This window comes from Sciurus carolinensis, chromosome 16, assembly GCF_902686445.1.
Source record: "Sciurus carolinensis chromosome 16, mSciCar1.2, whole genome shotgun sequence".
NCBI lineage: Eukaryota > Metazoa > Chordata > Mammalia > Rodentia > Sciuridae > Sciurus > Sciurus carolinensis.
This window is the reverse complement of record NC_062228.1, coordinates 52,539,947-52,561,611: the sequence shown is the minus strand read 5'-3', so window position 1 is coordinate 52,561,611 and position 21,665 is coordinate 52,539,947. Positions and strand designations below refer to the sequence as shown.

The following is a 21,665-nucleotide window of genomic DNA, read 5'->3' as shown; positions in this document are numbered from 1 at the left end:
ACTGTAGCTCAGTGGCAGAGCACTTGCCTGGCATATGTGAGGCACTGGGTTCAGTCCTTAGCACCACATAAAAATGAATAAATAAAATAAAGGTATTGTGCCCATCTACAACTAATTTTAAAAAATTTTAAAAATAAAATAATAGTGGAAAAATTTTGATCTAATATTATTTCAGTGAACTCTTTTTCCCACCCATACCTTTTTCTTTAAATTATTTCCCATTACAAACTTTTAAGTTCTTGTGAATCCTTGCAGTTTTACATTGTGGTATTAGTTTTCCTGCACATAATCTTTACTCTAAAAGCGATTCTGAGAGTATTTTGCTACTATTTGTCTTTAATATTCTAGGGACAAAAAAAAAAAAAAAGCCCTTTTCCCTAAGCAATGCCTCAGGGACTTTTTAAAAAAGAATACCTAAAATACACTTTTTTTCTAACAGGATCATATTGAAGCTAAACTTGAAAAAAAATTAGATGTTTTCATACAAGAAGAACTTAGTTATTTCATCCTAGTAGCTGAAGCTTTCTGTGTCTTTGTGTGTATCATTATCATGTGTTCATTTATAATAATTTCAAAACTTTAATGTTGTTATTCTACAACACGACTATTTCTGCTTTTTGGTATTTATTTTGAAGAGATAATCAACAGAGTTTCAGGAACTAACATCTCCATAAAAGTATGGTTTTTTGGTAACACTGTTTATAACAGGTAATCTAAAAAAAGTATCTGTAAATTGAATCAGTTCGTTATATTCTAGCTCATCAGTTCCTTGAATTACTATTCAGCCCTGAAAATTTTTGAGAGATGTAGTGACAATATTAATAACAACACCAGCACTAACTGGGTGTTTCCTGTGTGCCAGGCACTGTTTCTAAATGCCTAGCCACTCATTTTATTACCAGGACCCTGTGGTATAAGTATCAGCACTAAAATGAGAGAAGAAACTCGTAAAGACCACACAGCTAACATAGGGTTGAGCGTCCAAATGTGCTCACAGGCACGCGGTCTCCAGAGCTGTGCCCATAACCACAGCAGCTATAAAAGCTACAGTTCAAGATGTGGCACAGGGGATGGAGAACATGCTGAAGCAATAAGAGCAATGACATCCTATAAATCTGGTAAATTAAATAAGTGTGGCATGCACATGGAAGTGGAGAAACAGGTACCACCCAACACCATTGGAACTAAAGCTTTTTGGTGCAGATGACTTTCTTAATAAAATACAGAGCATTAGTAGCCTAGATGCAGCAGAGTTCCAGGGACTTACCTGTGGAAGTAATGTGGATGGGGTTGTCTAGCATGTGTGAGGCACTGGGTTCCATCCTCAGCACCACATAAAAATAAATGAATAAAATAAAGGTATTGTATCCACCTGCAACTAACAAATATTTAAAAGGAAAAGTGAGTAAGGTAAAGTATAAGGATTTCTTTTCCTCCAGCCCCTTTGGTTGATGGAACTGACAGTATGGAAGGCAGACAGTTACTGAAGTTGAACTTGAGTACAGCTATAAGGCACCAACAAAAAAAATGTGAAGAAAACAATTTTGACTTGAGTCCTTCAGAATCCAGAAGAGCCCTCCACCCTTTACACTTTCTCAGTGCTGCCCCTCTTCCATAAACAGGCTGCGTGTGTTTGGTCCTAGGAAATGGTGACGTTCAAGGACGTGGCCGTGGTCTTCAGCGAGGAGGAGCTAGGGCTACTGGACCCTGCGCAGAGGAGGCTGTACCGGGATGTGATGCTGGAGAACTTCAGGAACCTGCTCTCAGTGGGTGAGGACAGGCGCCTGTGTAACTTTCTGGCAGCCTCCTGGGTGTCTCTGGGGGCTTTTCTATTGGAAGCTTTGGGACTCCTGAAATCTTTCTCTGAGCTTGGGTGCCTGAGAGTCATTGTGTTTATCAGTTTTCATCACTGTGACCAAAATACCTGACAAGAACACCTTAGAGAAGGAAAGTTATTTTGACTCACAGGTCCAAGGTTGGCCAACACCATCGCGCTGGGCCAGAGGTAAAGCAGAACATCCTTGTAAAAGGGTGTGGCAGAGGAAAGCTACTCACCTCAAAGAAGGCAGAAAGCAGAAAAAGTCTTTACAATTTTCCAGGGACAGAATATGAACTCCAAAGGCATGCCCGGGGGCCTCTTTTTCTAGCCACACCCACCTGGCTACAGTTTCCGCCCAGTTAGTCTGTTTGGATTTTGCATCCATCACTGGGTGGATTCACTGATGAGGTAACAGATCTTGTACACTGATCTTTTCACCTCTGAACATTCCTGCATTCACACGGTAGCTTTTAGGAGACACGTCCTACTCCAACCATAACAGCTAGTGATCTCTGTAGAACAGGCACAATGTTTCCGATGGTCCTCTCCAAGCAAAAGTCTTATCTTTTGAGCTGTAAGTGGGCAATTGGGGTCCAGCTCCTCCAGGACCCCCAATCAATTTAATAAGTCATTTCAGTTTTTTGTTGTTTTTGTTTTTCAGGACACCAGTAATCATTTATTAACTTGGTCTATGGGAAGTATTTTTGTTTTTTTTCTTTAACAGTGTATTTGTAAATAACTTCAAGTTTGTGGGAAATTTGCACAAGTCAAAGAACAAGGACACCCATGTAGCTTTTACTTAGTTTGACATTTTACCTCATTTGCTTCAAATAGTATACTCATGTTCTTTTCTTTTTCCATATATATATGCATATATATATATATGCATCTATATATGAAAATACATGAATGTTTATAACATCTTTTCCAAACCATTTGAGGATAATTGACATATTGTGACCTTTCTTCTCTAAATATCTCAGTGTATATGCAGAGTTTGAGAATTCCTAAGACCACCTTCACTTCTGATACCAGCTGCTAATTTGGAGGTCTTCAGAGACAGACCACCCCAGACCCCCTAATTCACTGACGGACTCACAGAACTCACTGAAAGCTGTTATCATCACAGTTTCAATTTATTATAGAGAATGGAGACCAATTGAAATCAACCAAAGAAAAAACGCTTACAGGGCAGAGTCCAGGAATACTCAAGCTCAAAGCTTCCTGCCATCCCCCCCTGTGGAGTCGTGCAGTGTTGACTTTCCCAGCAGTGCTGAGCAGCAGTATGCATGGATATTGCCAGCAAGGGAGGCTCACTGGAGCCTTGAGGCAAGAGGTTTTATTGGGGCTCAGTCATGTTACATTTGATGGCCATCTATATGACTGACCTCAGATTCCAACCCCTCCAGAGGCTAAGTTGATAACATGAGGCTCAGAGCCCACACCATAGCTTACATTGTTTAGTGTCTGGCATGACCCAGGGCATCTGGTTGAACAAAAGACACTTTTATTAGATGGGAAATTCCAAGGATTTAGAGATCACCTCCCAGGAGCCAGGTGCTAAGGTCAGACTTCTCTTTGGACAAGATTAATCCTTTACTGGATTCTACTTGTAGAATTCTACTTGTAGAAATAGGAGTAGTCTCTCGCATGTCACTAGTATGGATATGAAACTCTGATCTATCATTTTTGCTTGAATTTTATCCATAAACATGATTATGATCCTCAAGTGTATTTTTCTCCCTTCAGACCAGGACCTAGTCTGAGTCTATCTAGTTACCATGTCTCTTTAGCCTCCTTTAATCTGGAACATTTTCACAGCGTTTCTCTTTTGTGGCTGTGACATTTTTGAAGAATACATTTCCCTTTCCCCTTGTAAACAGATCATTCCCGATTTTTCCTCATAATGAGATTTACACGATCCATTCAGGCAGGAACACTATATATATAGATAGAGAGTGTTCTTTTGAGGGTGTCGTATCTGGAGGCACAAAATGTTCTCTCGCAAGTGATGCTCATTCAGATTCTGTCAGTCATCACAGGTATTTCCCTGTGGATTTACCACCCAGTGATGATTCTGCCTTATCTGATCTTTACCATGGTGGTTAGAAAATGATGATTTTTCTGACTTAGTTTCCTTTTCATTTAGCAGTCAATACCTGGTATTGTGCAATAAGAGAACTCCACCCCCAAGCTTTAATTTATTTGTTATTTATAGAGATTTTTGAATTTTTAAATTATTTATAATTATCATTAAAATTATTTTGGTGTCATTGGTGTTCCAAATTTGGCTCCACGAAGCTGACTCCTGTGCCTTTGTTACATGCCCTAACATCACTTTTAGCACTTCTTATATGGCACAGCATGGTGTCCTGGCTCATCTTTTGCTTTGCCCCAGATACAGAGTCATCCATGCCCTTTTTGAGGAAATTGTATTTAACACCAAGGCCTGGGTGTTGGATGTGGTCATCCACCACTGCAGTAATGTTGTTTATTGGTCGTGGTCTTGGTCTTGTGTGTGTGTGCATGCACATGTGTGTACATTTACACATACACATATACTTACATATACACAAACGTACGTACATACATACAAGTGGGTATACAAATGAATAGATATTCAGTTTCATTCAAAATAAAAGAAATGTTAATTAAAATTATACTTATATACCATTTCTCACCCAATAGATTGATGAAACTTTTAAAACTCTACTTGTTTTGGGGGACATAGCTATGGGAAATCACTCTCATTCACTGAAAATAAGAATGCAAAATTATGTTATCCCTAAGGAGGGCAACCCCAGACAGCATCCAGCTAAACTCTGTGTTAGGAAAAATAAAAAAATGCAAAAATGCAGCACCAGATGTTAGGGGCAGTTGTGGCTCGCCAATAGCTCCCAGAAAAATGCTCTCACACAAGGGACTTTATTTATGCAGTCCGCTCAGGGAGAAAAGAAAGGGCGAAAGAGAAAGATGGCGAGTGGCTTCTCCCAGATATTGGAATCTCGTGGGCTGGGTGGAACCAATCATGGAGAATTCTTGCAGGCCAATAGCATGTTAGGACGTAACGTGAGAGGCAACAAGATGGTGGCAGCGTAAGCCGGAAATTTCTGTAACGTAAGAGGCGGGCAGAGCACAGATTGACAGATGGTGGGAAGGCGGAAATTCCTTACATTCCCCCATTTCTTTTTTTATAAAAAATAAAAAAATCTTGCTCTCCAGTTCTTTTTGAAGCCTTCTCTCTCCTTCCTGCCTAGGTGACTGGGGTTGGTTTTGCAGGTGAGATGTAAAAAGTTCATTCTCCTTCCAGGCTTCCAAAGGCAGATGATTTTCATGGACTTCATTTTCTCGATCTGACTGATCCCCTATTTCTACACTAACTTCCTGTCCCCAATTCTGACTTCATTTACCCCTCTAACACTAGGAATTCCTTCACTGCTGTAGGGAAAAGGGGTGATGACTGATCTGGCTTCTTTGAGCTGGAAGTGGGCAGCGTGGGGCAAGCAGTTTGGAGTTCCCTTTTTAGAAATCGGGTCAATTGAGAGGTTCATGGTAGAAGTCCGGTTGGGGGAGAGCAGGCTGTAAAGGCATCTGGGAATGGATGTTTCTATGAGAGAAGAACAAAAAGACATGAGTACTGAAATGAGATTGATACAATATAAATGTTGCAGGATCTGGAACATGCCAATGCATATCATAAAGATGACAGAAGTCAATAATTCCTCACCAGGGGGTGGAAGAACTGAGAAGTTGTTCCCATAACAAGCCTAGCAAAGGCTGAAGAGGACAAGGCCTTTATTTGGGAGCTTTAACATTGTCTAGGTTATTCAGTAGAGATACTAGCAAACATAGATTAAGCCTAACTGTGTCTGTAGGCCTTAAACTGACTAAAAACTTCTGACTCTGGCAGTTTCTCTTGATAGTTACTATTATTTTTAAATGCCCAAGAATGGCTATACTTTGGTTTTAACTGATTTGCTAGGTGTTTAAGATCAAGCTGGTCAAAGTGACCTGTTCCTGTCTGTTAAAGCGTCAGCTGAGTTTCCACAGGGGTCACTCATAGAGAACTTAAGAGCAGCTTCTTAGCTCCATTAGTGCCATTTGGTTAGGCAGGGTCTTCTCGATGAGGTGGCTTTCCTTGAAAGCGCCAGGGATGTCTCCCTTTTTCCATGACCCTCCTCTGCAGCAGATGCACTGGGTGGCTTTTCCTCTAGTGGCCTGCCTCATCAATCTCCTTGGTCAGGAGGTTGTGTGACCCAGAGTTGCAAAGCTCCTTGGAGAAGTCCTCTTGTTCCCTGGGTTCAGGCTGACTTTGAGGGCAAGACCCAAATATGGGCTTTTCTTGACCTCTGTATTTAATCTCAATCTCTAAGTTTGATCTTAACCATCAAGCAAGTCAGTCTCACCAGTCATAAAGTAAGAGTACTGGGCTTTAGCTTCAATGTCTATAACTTTACAAGTTATTTACCCCCTTTTATCTAATTGGGGTTTACATTATCTGTCCTATAGGTGATGGCTTACTATTCCAAGTTAATTTATGATGTTCGCTCTTGAAGCAGTACTTCTGCAAAATATTGATCAGGCAACAATTAGAGTTTACAAGGAAAATACAAAATGGAATCATCAACAGTAAAACATTCAGTTTGTACAATAACTATCACAGTACAACAAACATCAGACTTTTGAACACAACTTTGAGTTAAAGTCAGGCTTACTTTGGAGCCATTGTAATGTGTAGCAGGGTGGTGAGGCAGAGCCTTATCTCAGGTTACGTGGGGCTTTTCAGTGAGGGGCAAAGGAGTATATAAACACAGATTTTGAAGAGTAAGCTGAGATCAGATGGAGCTCTGTTCTCTGATGGAAATGTGGTTGTAAAGAGTTATGTCAGCAATCTTTATATGTGTGCAATGTTAGGTTCCAAAGTTACTGTAAGGTGGGCAGGAACCAGAAAAAGGGAGCTGATGAAACACTGGTTATTTACCCCCTTTTATAGCAAAAGAATTCCTCCCTGCTCAAGAGCTGTGTGCCTGAGATCAGTGTACTGCCACAGCAGTTAGGCATCTTGTGCCCCTGCATGGAGCACTCCCAGGCACCAGGCATGCCACAGCCATGAGGTCATCAGAGACCCCAATTTCAGTCACTGTTGTTCCATTTTTGCTACTGCACATTACACTCTTTCTTAAATGTCATTTTACATATACCCTATGGATGACAGGTCCTATAATAGAACATTAAATGATAGATTTACCATTACAGACAAGTTTAATTTAGAGAACAGCAGCTTGATAAATTTTCTGCTTTAAAGGCTTGTATACCTGGAAAATATGAACACATTTAATATGCAAAGAATAATGTTTTTAAGTATGTTACTCCATGGGATAACTTTATAAATTAATCAGATGTCTCTAACAAACACATTTGAGTAATCCCATACATGTCGACTCTAATTCACTGATCTTATTGTAGAAAAACCAAGATATCAGACAAGTGTACCAACAGTGTTTGCCGTCTCTTTCCTGTTGAAGAAAATTCCTAGAAAAATTGGTGCTAGACATTTTATAAACATTAATATTTTATTAGTGTGACCACCTAGAGACTTGTGAGTTAATTTTAATGACATTTTACTTCTATTAGTTTACCCAATTTAAATTGAACCTCATTAAATCACATGAATTAAAAATATTTGGATCCATTTTTAAAATTTTAATTTTTATGCACACTTATATTTAACACAAAAGCAAAGGCCTTGTAATATTTATCTCCATTGCAATGTAACAGATGTTCAAAAATAACTCTAGAGTTGGATAAAAAGAACTGATCAAAAATCATTAACCTAGGTATGTAGGATCAAAATTGTGAGCTCAAAAATACAGCATTTGAGAAAAACAAAAGTCCTAGAAGAAAAATGATAATGGTTATTAATTAAAGCATGAGAAAATGAGGAGAGAAAAGTTGAAAGGGAGAAAAATATTCTGAGTTGTAGCCCAGGAGAAATTTAAAATGGACACTTTTTTCCTTGGGTTTGAAACTGGTCTCCTACTGCACCTTTCTTCATTTACATTTCAATGTAACCCTTGACTGAGATCTGAATCTGAAAGGGGCTAATAGGTTTGGAGGGCTTGAACCTGCAGGGAAAGCTGAGAAGCGAGAAAGAAAAAATTTGAAAATAAGGAATCAGCCAAGGAACGAAGCGTTCAGGTTTTTGAGGAGAGCAGAGATTAGGTTTAACATGAAAGAAAGGAAAAGCACGAAGGGGAAAAGTCCCTTTCCATTCACCAGGTCGCCCACATATGTACTTAATTATAACTAGTATAATTAGGCATATAATTATACCTAGTATAAAGCTAGAATTTAGGTTGTCATAAACAGACCATTCTGACTTACTATCTAAAGGACAGTTTAATTCAGGGAACAGGTGAAAGTGTTTGAGATGGTTTAAACATCTCAGGGGCAAGTTTGCTTGGCTGGAAGTCCTAGATCCCATGGTGAAGACTGAGACCCACCTAGCTAGTGATTAATGGCGTCCCAAAAACCACGTGCTAGGCAATGAGAATGTTAGTACAGAGGTCAGATTGTCACCAGTACCAGTGTCTACCAGGCATTAGCCGAGAGAGTTTGAGGACCTGGCCAGGATTTCGAGCGAGACAAAAAAAAAAATGAGATGAGCCTCAAACCCTGAGAAAGAATCTCAGCACCATAAAATCAGGAATCCACCCAGCAACTAGGACCAACTATAGAGACCAAGGAGGCACCCCCACACCTCGGCAGTCTTGAGAGCACTGGATTCAACGGCTGCTTCTCAGATCAGCCAAGATGTGTTTAAGTGGTCTAGGGGACCTGCCTAAGGGGAACTCACCAATTTTGGAGTCCGGTGTTGCATGCAGAAAATGGGCATCCAGGTAAATGGAAGGTGAGCCTCTATCTGCGGGCGCTGGGGCTATCGAATGGGATTCCGCTTGCTTAGTTAGCGGAAAAACCCATCCCAGGTTTTGGCACCAGATGTTAGGAAAAATAAAAAAATGCAAAATTGCAGCACCAGATGTTAGGGGCAGTTGTGGCTCGCTGATAGCTCCCAGAAAAATGCTCCGCAGACACAAGGTCTCACACAAGGGACTTTATTTATGCGGTCCACTCAGGGAGAAAAGAAGGGGTGAAAGAGAAAGATGGCGCGTGGCTTCTCCCAGATATTGGAATCTCGTGGGCTGGGTGGAACCAATCATGGAGAATTCTTGCAGGCCAATAGCATGTTAGGACTTAACGTGAGAGGCAGCAAGATGGCAGCAGCGTAAGCTGGAAATTCCTGTAACATAAGAGGTGGGCAGAGTGCAGATTGATAGGTGGTGGGAAGGCCGGAAATTCCTTACACTCTGTATTTACCCTTCCCTTATTCTGAATTATTCCTTCCATTTCTGAGGAATTTTTCCCTAAAGATAACCAAATGCAAAAGAACATTAACAGCATACTGCAATTTATGTAAGAAAGAGGAAAATAGGTAAAGGTATATATATCCGCTTATCTTTATAAGAAGAAACAGGAAGGAAGGATTAGTCAGAAAGTCATGAGATTAGTCTCAGATACGGGTGGGAAGGAATGTGGGAAGGAACCATACTTGAGTATACCTTTCAATCTAGTTTTAACAAAGCAGACATCATCAAACTTAAATATTTTGCCCTCCTTGTCTTTCTTATAGCACATCAGCCCTTCAAACCAGACCTGATAGCCCAGTTGGAGAGAGAAGAAAAGCTTTTGATGTTGGAGACAAAAACTCAAAGAGGTGAATATTCAGGTGAGACCTGTGCAGCAGGATCTAGCAGCCAGCAGGCTAGAACACAAAGCAGGAAATGTCAATTCTGTGCTTGAACCTGCAGTGGCTCCCCATTTCACAGTGGCCCATTAGACCCTACGGTCTCTGCCTCTCACCCCCTTGAATCTTCCTATTCTGTTCTCTTCTCTCACCTAAACAGTCTCTACCATATATCATGTCTTGAGGTAGAATTTTAAAGTTGGACATTTATATGAGTCCAAACGTTTAATGTTTCTTGAATCCTTAAGACTGACATCAAAAGTCACTGTCAGGGCTGGGGCTGTAGCTCAGTGGCAGAGTGCTTGCCTAGCATGTGTGAGGCACTGGGTTTGATCCTCAGCACCACATAAAAATAAAAAAAATAAAGGCATTCTGCCCATACACAACTATAAAAATTTTTTTTAAAGAAGTCACTGTCACAACTTATAGCTATAGATTCTCCTGGGTAGAAAAAAAAAGAAAATTTCAAAATGAATTGTTTCATTTCCATAATTATTGTTTCCATTTTGGTTAAGGTTCAGGGTCATACATGGCACAGTGCTTTCTTGAGAGTAGGATTTGACAAATGTCTTCTCTGAAGGTCCAGAGAGTAAATATTTAAGGCTTTGCCGGTCGCTTATAGTCTGTGTGGCATATTCTTTGTTTTTCTTAAAATGTTTAAAAAACGTAAGAACTAGCCAGGTGCAGCGGCACTGTCTGTAGTCTTTGAACTTAGGAGGCTGAGGCAGGAGGATCACTTGAATCCAGAAATTCAAGAGTAGCTTGGACACTGTCAGAAGACAGTGAGACACTGTCTCAAAAAGAAGGAATGAAGAAAAAAAGGGAGGAAGGTGTTTTAGTCAGCCTTTTTGTCTGGCTAGTTCTTACGTCTTTTAAACAAGAACAATTTTAGAGGAGGGGAAGTTTATCTGGGGCTCATGGTTTCAGAGGTCTCAGTCCACAGATGGTCATCTCTGTTGATCTGGGCCCAAGGTAAGGCACTCCATCATGGCAGAAGGGTGTGGAAGAAGAAAACACCTCAGGACAGACAATCAGGAAGCACTCACAGGGAGTGCCCAAAGGCATGCCCCCAATGACCCCACTCCTACAGCCACACCCTGCCTGGGGGTTACCACCCAGTTAAGTGGATTAATAATAATAAATGGATTAATGCACTGATTGGGTCAAGGCTCTCATAACCCTCTTACTTCACCCCTGAACCTTCTAGTATTATTTCACACATGAGTTTTTTGGGGACTCCTCATATCTAAACCATAACAGGAAATAAGGAGGGAGGGAGAGTGATGAGCTCAGAAAAAACAATACAGTATGAAATTGTACCATTACTCCTTCAGGAGGCATCTTGGGAGATTTTTCTCTGCTCAGCTACTGAGAGAAACTTCCACATGCTTATTACCAGGATTAGCTTGGACATGCATAGGCCTCGGTGTGCACATACAACCCAGAGTGCCACCGTTGGTGTAATTCTGATGACCCTTCTGGTGTCCTGAGGGATCCTGAGGCTGGTTCCATTTGAGCACCTTTTAGGAACCCAGCAGAGGAACTTCCTCCTCAGTTAAGACCGAAGCATTTTTAGCCACACACATGAGGCTCGCTCAGTGTTGAAGCTCTTTAGCTTCATAACACTAACCCATAACTCAGATGCCCTGAGCCAGATTTCTCCCGTTTCTCAAAGATTCTTTCTTCTAGTCTGATCTCCTAATCTTTCCAAGCAAAAAGAGGAACAGGGAAGTAGAAAAGACAACCCGTAAGGATTCCTCATCTTTAATTCTGCATTTTTTAGCATATTTTACCTGGCATGGAACAAAGACATTTTCATTTCTGTCAGATAATTGTCATCAGTTGTTTTCTTCATTAATTTTAATTCCTTTATGGCTTAATTCAGACATCAAACACCACCATGTTAACAGTTGCTGCAATTTTAACTTTATATGTTAACATTAACTAAACTTTAACTTTAAAAAAATGAGTTATATTTTAGTTTGTGGTGCTGGGGATGGAACCCAGTGCCTTGCACTTCCAAGGCAAGTACTGTACCCCTGAACTACACCCCCAACCCTTCACTTTAACTTTTAACTCAACCTTTCATAAATATTTTATGCTATCTTAGATATGTCTCTCAGATGTTGATCTAGTGTTAATAATTCTTTGACATAATTTCCTTTTTTAAAAAAATTTTTAGTTGTAGGTGGACACAATATCTTTATTTATTCATTTTATGTGATGCTGAGGATCGAACCCAATGCCTCACATGTGCGAGGCAAGCGCTCTACCTCTGAGCCACAATTCCAGCCCTCATAATTTCCTTTTTAATAGAAAGTGTTCTACATTTGCATTAACTACATTCAGATAGAAAGAAGATATAGATAAAATGGCATGTTGCTAATGAAATACGACATCTGTTTGTTAAATTGCACATTTGGTTCTTACAATTTTTTGTGCCTTTTGCGATCATCTGCATTGACAGGGGTTCTGACATCTGATCTCAGGCTGTGGTAAGCAGGCCGATTTTATGCTATAGTATCCAGCAAGTCTTTGCTCTCTGCACTTCACTCCCTCTGCCTCTCCCCACGAGCATGTTCTTGTTTTCAGATAGTCTGTATTTCTCCTAAACTGAGTTAAAACTGTGAGGGTTGGCAGCTTTATGACCCAGAGTTGCATCCCAGAACCCTTGTTAGCATAGAGGATTAGAAAGATAGAACTTTCCAAAGGTTCCCTCTGAATGGAGGGCGGGAAGTGGAAGAGCCGGAGTCTGGCCTTGGTGTGGCCCAGCAGCCAGCACAGCAGCTTCAGGGGACTCTGGTCACACCCATTGCTGTGCCTCGTGCTGCCCCCAGAAGCCCTCAGGTTCTCTTCCTGTCTGAAGGCGTCAGCAGAATGCGGGTCATCTCTGACTGTTTGTCCAAGCTGATGTTCTTGAGGAGCTTCTAACAGAAGTGAAAAAGAAAATATAAGCAAAATTTGTTTCTTTCAGTTCATTATGGCTATTAAATGTATAGGAATTGTTTGGAATTTATTTATGACAGAACGGCTCTGTTATTGAGTTGATCGATTTAAGATGCTGGAGTGTTCGGCTTTGTCAAACTCTAGATGCTCAAGCAGAATTACTATGAATTCTCAACCATTTTACCTCAGATGAGGTCTTTCAGTGCTCTCTTGTGCTTATTTTTTCCGTCAGATGAAGTTTATTTATAAACTCAGCACAGTTTCTCATCAGCACTCTACCACTGATGTTAAAATAGAACTTAAATGTGGAGACGTGGAAGGGAAGTGACAGAGTGCTTTGGTTTGTACCACTAATCAGAGGAAATTCAAGTTAGTGTTGTTAAAGGTGCACTGTTTCCCGTGAGCACTGAGTGAAAACATCTTTTTTTTTCCTGTTTTTTTTTTTTTTTTAACATTGTAAAAACCACTGGTCAAAGAGAAGCTCTAATGTCTTACGTACTCTAAGAGATTGTTGTCATAAACTCTGCACTAATTTGTATTGAAATAGATGCTTTGTAAGAAATTGGACTTTGACTGTCAAACTGCTTTCATGTTCTGAGACACGTCAGTCCCAAGAGACTTGACATATTGAACTATATCTTTATGGATGTATAGTGGGTAACTTTTTTTAGTTTAAGGTGGACACAATACCTTTATATTATTTATTTATTTTTATGTGGCGCTGAGGATCGAACCCAGTGCCTCACATGTGCTAGGCAAGCACCCTACCACTGAGCCACAACCCCAGCCCTGTAGTGGGTAGTTTTGATGACACTGAAACAAAGCTGTATCATTATGATTAACTCTAGCTAGAAACCCAGACTTCTCATGCACGAGCTGTATATTTATCTGACATACCTCCTATGTCACAGCATTTCATTGTTAGGAGATAAAACTTTAATGTAACAGCTGAAAGCTTTGCATTTGAGAAGGCAGAGGCATCAACAACTGAGTTTTGAAAGTACCCGGATGAGTAGTTACGGAGATGCCTCAAAGTGTTTTCCCACAGTCAGTGCACGACCCCAGAGGCTACAGCACAAGGCCATCCCTGGGCCCTTTCTTTATTCCTTTTGTTTGTTTGTTTTAAAGTGGGGATAGGGTAGGTATTACACTTGAAATTTTGCTCAAGAAAATATATGCTATTTTAGGGCTGGAACTGTAGCTCAATGGTGGAGCACCTGCCTGGCACGTGAGGCACTGGGCTTGATCCTCGGCACCACATAAAAATAAATAAATAAAATAAAGGCATCGTGTCTATCTACAACTAAAAAAATTTTTCAAAAATATGCTATTTTAAAAGTAACTCTGAAAATTAAAGCCTCAATCCATAACTCCTGCCTGTGGATCTTTTGGGGTCACTTCCTTTCATTTCATCCACAAGAGATTCTTGTGACCTTTGCTTTCCTCTCCAGCAGCGTCACCCTGAGAGTAGGCCTGCCTCTTCTATAACTTTCAGCTTCCTGCAAAATTGCTGTCACCAGGTCCTTTCCCATGAAAAGTAGCTTATAGGTCCATGCCCTTTTTGTTCAGTGAGTGAGAATGATATAAAATGGTTTATTCATCAGTCACTGGGCCCCATTGTAGGAGTGAGGATAATGCAGTGCAGACTGCAAGTGTTTGTCCTTGTGGATAATATATTCCCACATGGAGAGACAAACAAGTAAGAAAGAATTACTGTGTTTGCAGATAATACTTATATTTACACCTCTTTTCTGAATAACTTGGAGAGTTATTGTGCTGCCAAGTACATATTATTAGTTCAACCCTGCTTAACTAGTTTTATTCAGGATACTTCTCATTGGAATATAAGATCTGCTGTTTGCTTATAATCCAATATTTAGTAACTAGATAACAGAACAATTGTATGCAGATATGCCTGTCTCCATCTCTTTCTGATGTCTCAGACTCCCTGAACATTAGAGTCTTAATCCAGTAAAATGATGCAAATGAGAGCTGGTGTTCAGTAGGTTTTTTTTTTTTTTTTTTTTTTTTTTTTTAATATTTTTTTGTTTTCGGTGGACACAACATTTCTTTTATTTTATGTGGTGCTGAGGATCAAACCCAGGGCCTCACACATGCCAGGCAAGTGCTCTACCACTAAGCCACAACCCCAGCCCCATGTTCATTAGGTTTTGTTCCTGGCTGATGAGCTGCCTAGGAAGACACCTCCCAGGTACCATGAGACTTGGCTGTGCTTGCCTCCTGCACCCCCTTTTTTTTCTGATGTCTTTTGAGTTGAATCCTATAAGAGCATTTCATATTCTTGTCTGCACCATGGCCCTTAGTAATTGTGAAATATCTTTTGAAAGGATTTAAAGCTGCTAATGACTAACAGTGACTTAGAAGAGCTTATTATTCTCATGAAGATAAATAGCTCATTAAAGACGGGCCATATGGTGCATCAAGCATAGTTGAAAGATCTGCTGACCATCTTGGGCACAGCATTTAACTCCCAGTCTCCTTATAAACAAACAGAAACATCACAGTGCTGATATGCCAGAGAAAGTAAGAAAAAGTTATTATCAGAACAAATAGCACTTTCTGTCCATTTGCAGCTACATTCTTTCCTTCAAAATCCTATCTTTATTTTGAATTAACATTCAATTTTCATTATAATGTGCCTTGGTGGGGATCTGTTGTGATTCTGTGCATTTGGTGTTCTGTAAGCCTCTTGTATTTGATTTTCCATTTCATTCTTCAGGTTTGGGAAATTTTCTGATATTATTTCATTGAATAGGTTGTTCATTCCTTTGGTTTGTATCTCTGTGCCTTCCTCAATCCCAATAATTCTTAAATTTGGTCTTTTCATGATGTCCCATAGTTCTTGGAGATTCTGTTCATGATTTCTTACCATCTTCTCTGCTTGGGCAACTTTATTTTCAAGATTAAATATTTTGTCTTCATTGTCTGAAGTTCTGTCTTCCAAGTGGTCTAGTCTGTTGGTGATGCTTTCCATTGAGTTTTTTATTTGGTTTATTGTCTCCTTCATTTCAAGGATTTCCGTTTTTTTTTTTTTTTTAGAATCTCTATCTCTTTGTTGAAATGATCTTTTGCTTCCTGCAGGTGCTCTTTCAGCTTGTTGGTATTATCATTCATTGCCTGCATTTGCTCTCTTATCTCATCCTTTGCTTTGTGAATCATCTTAATCATGTATAATCTGAAGTCCTTTTCTGACATTTCTTCTAACATACTGTCACTGGATTCTATTACTATAGAATCTAGATTTGTTTGGATCATTTTCTTCCCTTGTTTTTTCATGTTGTTCATGTATCTTCCCCTCTAGCAGTGCAGATCTGGGGTACTGCAGATTTCCCCCTATAGGCTTATAGTGGCCCTATAGGTTTCCAAAACCCTTTCTTTAAGGGAAGATCAATATTAGCAGTGCCCAAATCAGACACTATGCAATCCTAGACCAAATAGCCCCTATGGGGACAATAACAAAATTGTCATAATAAACAAAATGAGTTCAAATATTATCTTCGGTAAAACAAACAGGTTTGCAATAAGGTCTGCGGTTTCTAATGGAGGACAAAGAGGATGCAGAGGGATGTAGAATGTGGCTGTTAATGGAATAAGAAAAGAATATACAGAAGTTCTAGAAAATAGAAAGGGTGAGAGTGTAATCAAAAGACATTGGATGTTAGCATGCAAAAAAGGGAGTAAGAGACTCTGAGGGAACAGGTAAACAAAAGGAAAAGAAAACAAGAAAAGTAAAGACATAAAAACTTAAATTTTTTTAAAAAGGAGAAAAAAGAAAATCTAGTGTATAACAGTCATATACTAATGAAACCTCCCAGAGTTCAGTAGCCTGATGTATGAGAGGTACCTGACAATGAGCTTCAAGCCTCCAGCAGGCGTCTCAGGATGGGTTTTGCCCCACCTAAAGATCAGAGCTATGGCTTCCAGGATTATCCAAGATGGCTGCTCTGGCTTCAAAATGTATTGACAAATGGGGAGCTGCAGCTCAGAGTGTGGCCGTGATCAGCAGGAGGTCCTGGAGGCGGGATGCAGTTGGTCAGGTAGGGGTCCTGGAGGTCGGGTGTATTTGGTGTACTTGTGGGATCCTGGAGGCTGGTTGCAATCAGTCGGTCTGGGGTCCCAGTGATAGGGTGCAGTCAGTTGGTCTGGGGGTCCTTGCGGCAGGGAGCAGTCAGTCAATGTGAGGGCCCAAGAGGCAGGGAGTGATCAGTCGGGCTGAGGGATCCTGGAGACGGAGCTCAGTCAGTCCGGCCAGGGGTCCTACAGGGCCTTGCTGTTGTCTCAAAATGGTGGCAGCCATGTGTAATCAAACCTGCAGGCACTGTAACAGTGAACTTCCAGGCAGCAGCAGGCAACTGGTGCTCCACTGGCGGTCGGCGATCAGTTTGCTGACTGTTGTCGGATGATTGGGAGGTGAACCTCGAGCGTTGGGTGATGGATAGGAATAAGGCAGGCGATGGACAGGCAAAAGGCAGGCAAATGGCCCACATTCTTTCCAATTTAAGAATATCCCCTTCTGGGGCTGGGGTTGTGGGTCAGTGGTAGAGCGCTTGCCTAGCATGCGTGAGGCCCTGGGTTCAATCCTCAGCACCACATAAAAATAAAATAAAGGTATTATTTCTACCTACAACTAAAAGAAAAAAAAAATTTTTTTTAACTTAAAAAAAAAAAAGAATATCCCCTTCTCTTTCCTCCTTTGACTCTCCAGGAAACCCATGGTAAACTCATGATAGCATGCTTATGGTTTTACTAGACCTTTTAAACAGGACCACCATTTGCTCACCAGGTTGTGTTAAAGTTCTGATTTTCAGACATATAAATAGTCTGAATGTTGTGGATCCTATTTATATGCCTAATGTAACCTAAGAAGAGGCATTTTCTAAGTATTCTTAGGAGTAGTGACATGGATTTTTTACATTATGACCTGAGAATAAAATATTAAAATCTCTGAATAAAGCATTCACTTATACACTTGTCTGAATTATCTTTATCCTTATAGGAAGCAGCAGTCAACCCAAGACAGAGAATGTTCAAGAAGTGGGATTGAGCTACTTTTCCCCCAAAGAGCTTTCCTCTTGTCAGACCTGGCAACAAGATGCAGGCAGGTTCACCAGGGATCCGGAGTCTACAAAACACTTTCAGGGGAAGAATTTCCAACTGCAAAAACAAGGTGATTTCCCCTACCAGATTTGGACAGAAATGCCAATTCAGATTTCTGAAGATGGGAACTACATATTAACTCAGGTGGGGGATGATTCCAAGTATGTAAAAAATCAAGAATTTTCATCTTTGAGAGACCAGCAGTGTTGGAGGAAAATGTATCTGACAGAGTCACATAATTATCAATGTAAATGTCAACAGATTTCCACAAGAAATAATTCCTGTAGGTGTGACAGTGTCAGATGGATCTCACATCACACTGATAATCTGGAAGTACACAGAAGTGGAAAAGATGGCAGTTGTCATCACTGTGGGGACGATACCACGATGGTGTCAGTACTTAATCAGGACTCAGTTCAGAGAGGGCAGAAGCCCTGCCCATGTACTGAGTATAGAAAAGCCTTCCGCAGTGACTGCAGCTCTCAAGTTCATCAGCAGCTCCACTTAGAAGGGAAACCCTGCACGTATAGTCCATGTGGAAAAGACTGTAGCTACAGGTCAGTTCTTCATGTACATCCAGGTGTTCAGAGGGGAGATGAAGGTGTTGAGCGGTCACACCTGCAGTCTCGTCAGAGAGAGTGTACAGAGGAGAAACCGTGCAAGTGTGGAGGACACAGAAAGAACTTTACCAGTTTCTCCTCTATTGACACTTACGAGCTTAACCACACAGGAGAAACACCCCAGAGGTGCAACCTTTATGAGAAATCCTTCAGTTACAGCTTAGACCTTAATAGTATTTTTAGGGTCCATACTAGGGAGGAACCGCAGGAGTATGAGAATGGGAATGTTTTACACCAGAGTTCATGTCTTCAGGCTCATCAGAAAGCGCACTCTGAAGAGAAACTATTCACAGGTGTGAAATACGGGAAAGATTCCTTTTGTAGTTCAGATCTTAACATTGAGCATAGAGTTCACATGGAAGAGCACCCCTATAATCCTAAGGAATGTGGCAGTGACTTCAGCCTGGCCTCACATTATCAGGACTTTCAGATGGTCTACCCTAGGCAACGATCTTACAAACATTACGTATGCAGTAACAGCTTCAGTCACAACTCATATATTCCAGGCCGTCAGAAAATTCACATGGGAGAAAAACCTTATAAGGAATGTGCAAATGGCTTCAACTGGAGTTCAAAACTCAAAGACCATCAGAGAGTCCACAGTGGACAAAAGCCATACAAATGCAATGTGTGTGGCAAAGCCTTCAGTCACAGATCAGTTCTCAATGTTCACCAGAGAGTCCACACAGGAGAGAAACCTTATAAATGTGAGGAGTGTGATAAGGGCTTCAGTCGGAGCTCATACCTGCAAGCCCATCAGAGAGTGCACACGGGAGAGAAGCCCTACAAATGTGAGGAGTGTGGCAAGGGCTTCAGTAGGAACTCCTACCTTCAAGGCCACCAGAGAGTTCACACTGGAGAGAAGCCATATAAGTGTGAGGAGTGTGGGAAGGGCTTCAGTCGGAGTTCACACCTTCAAGGCCATCAGAGAGTGCACACTGGAGAAAAACCATTCAAATGTGAGGAGTGTGGGAAGGGCTTCAGTTGGAGCTTCAATCTTCAAATTCATCAGCGTGTTCACACAGGAGAAAAACCCTACAAGTGTGGAGAGTGTGGCAAAGGCTTCAGTAAGGCCTCAACTCTTCTGGCCCACCAGAGAGTCCACACAGGGGAGAAGCCGTACCAATGTGAGGAGTGTGGGAAGAGCTTCAGCCAGAGATCATACCTTCAGAGTCATCAGAGTGTCCACTCTGGAGAGAGACCTTATATATGTGAGGTGTGTGGGAAGGGCTTCAGTCAGAGGGCGTATCTACAAGGTCATCAGAGAGTCCACACTCGAGTGAAACCGTATAAGTGTGAGATGTGTGGCAAGGGCTTCAGTCAGAGTTCACGCCTCGAAGCACATCGGAGGGTCCATACCGGAGGGAAACCATACAAATGCGAGATGTGCACCAAGGGCTTCAGTGAGAGTTCACGCCTTCAGGCACATCAGAGGATCCACACGGAAGGGAGGCCCTACAAATGTGAACAGTGTGGCAAGGGCTTCAGCGGGTTTTCAAGCCTCCAAGCCCATCACAGGGTCCACACTGGGGAGAAGCCATACAAATGTGAGGCGTGTGGGAAGGGCTTCAGCCAGAGATCAAACCTGCAGGCTCATCAGAGGGTGCACACGGGGGAGAAACCGTACACGTGCGACGCATGTGGCAAGGGTTTCCGTTGGAGCTCAGGTCTTCTCATTCATCAGAGAGTCCATAGTGGTGACAAATTCTATAAAAGTGAAGAATATGGTAAGGATTATCCTTCCTCAGAAAACCTACACAGAAATGAAGGTCTGTAAAACGATGTTCTGGTTTGTTTTGAAATCCCCAGATAGGAGATGAAATTTCCTAATCGCTAGAGTTCTTTTAGTGGAAAAAAAATGCTTTTAAAAGTGAAAATGTAATTTCCCCCCAATAGCAACATTTATGATGGTTAGGAGATGACACAGCAAAGGCCTCTGATGAGAGGGGCTCCTAGCAGATTTTGTCAAAAGTTTAAAAAGTCATTGCACAGAAGTGAGGGCTTTCAGAATATGAGTGAGATCAGGAACTTCAACAGGATGATGGTGAGCCCACTAAGATGTAAGCCCCATGAAGGAAGGGAATTTGCTCATTGCAGAGTCTACAAAACCATGACCTTTCATAACTCAGAGTAGGTGCTCAGTAATTTTTGCTGAATGAGTAAAAGTATATAAACGTATAACCTTTGAAAATTTTATGACGCTCATTTCAAAAACTTTCATTTAAAAATGGAATTGGAGGAAGAAGCCCACAAGTAATCTTAGTATCACCTCAAGTAAATATTTGAAATGTAGACTATCAAACAATATTGCAATTTGAAATAACATGAATTTGGTTGTAACCCTTTTGGGACTGGTTTCCACGTTTTTGTCCTCTTAAACAGGGGTATGGGACATTTCTTCATAGTTGTTCTCTTTCTATGCAGCATACTCTGAATTTAAGTGCAGCACTGTCTCCCAGTCTTCCCTCTTTCTCCCGCTTCCTCCCCCTCCCCCGTGTGTGTGTACACAAGTGTGCACTTTAAATGACAATACAAACTGATAAACTGTTTCTGGTTAACTTTTCAAAAACAGAATGCTGCATTTTTACTTCTGTCCTATGTTAAGGCAGAGTTTTACTCTAACATTTGGAAAGTGTCAGTAGTGGTTACTGATAACAAGTACTTTTAAATAAATGTCAGAATTATAATGGCTTTTTTCTTCACTCTCCATATTTTCATTAAAATCCACTTGATCTGACTGATTTTTTAGTGTTGGTGTTGTCTAATCCAGACCTTCATAGGAACTTAACAGGATGTTAAGTGACAAGCTCGAAGAACTTGAACTTGAAGTTCTCTGTGCCCACACTTTCTGCACTTGCACAAAGGGGAAGATCTTGAATTTTAAAAAGCATTTAACCAGTTGACTGTTAGCACAGTATTGCCATTTACTTGCTTATCTCTATTTTCAAGAACAATGCATTTTGTTGGTGGGAGTGAAAAACACAAAATTCTCATCCAATGTATATCAAACCCTGCATATACTTGTCATGTACCACCTAATAACAGGGACACATTCTGAGAAATGTAGACAGTTTAATTGTTGTGAACATCATAGCATGTACTGAACACAAACCAAGATGGCCAAAACCTCACCAAGCAATATAATCTCATAGGACTGGCTTCAAATGTGCAGTCCATTGTTGATGGAAATGTGAGGTGTGTGACTATAGCAAAATGCAAAATGTGCATACTCACCTGGAAATACTAGGATGATAATTACGATTAATTTTAACAGTGACAGAGGATTTACAATGATGGTACTTTTTAAATGCAACAAATTATTCATCAATAGGAATTTGGAAAAGTTTCTTTATAGTCC

General features: G+C 40.8%; 1 protein-coding gene across 5 annotated transcripts in view; it reads left to right on the top strand.

Annotated features, from left to right (window-relative positions):
• Positions 1-20,747, top strand: part of LOC124966618 (zinc finger protein 112-like) — a 34,732-nt gene extending 13,985 nt beyond the window's left edge. For 3 of the 5 annotated variants that reach the window (XM_047528064.1, XM_047528067.1, XM_047528065.1), the window contains exons 6-8: positions 1,644-1,770; positions 9,510-9,605; positions 17,587-20,747. In XM_047528064.1, the coding sequence (XP_047384020.1) occupies positions 1,644-1,770; positions 9,510-9,605; positions 17,587-20,084 (2,721 nt within the window). In that variant the 3' untranslated portion in view covers positions 20,085-20,747. Of the gene's footprint in view, positions 1-1,622; positions 1,771-9,509; positions 9,606-17,586 lie in introns of all 5 variants that reach the window. The other 2 variants (XM_047528066.1, XM_047528068.1) reach the window with 2 other exon arrangements.
• The last annotated feature ends 918 nt before the right edge of the window (positions 20,748-21,665 follow it).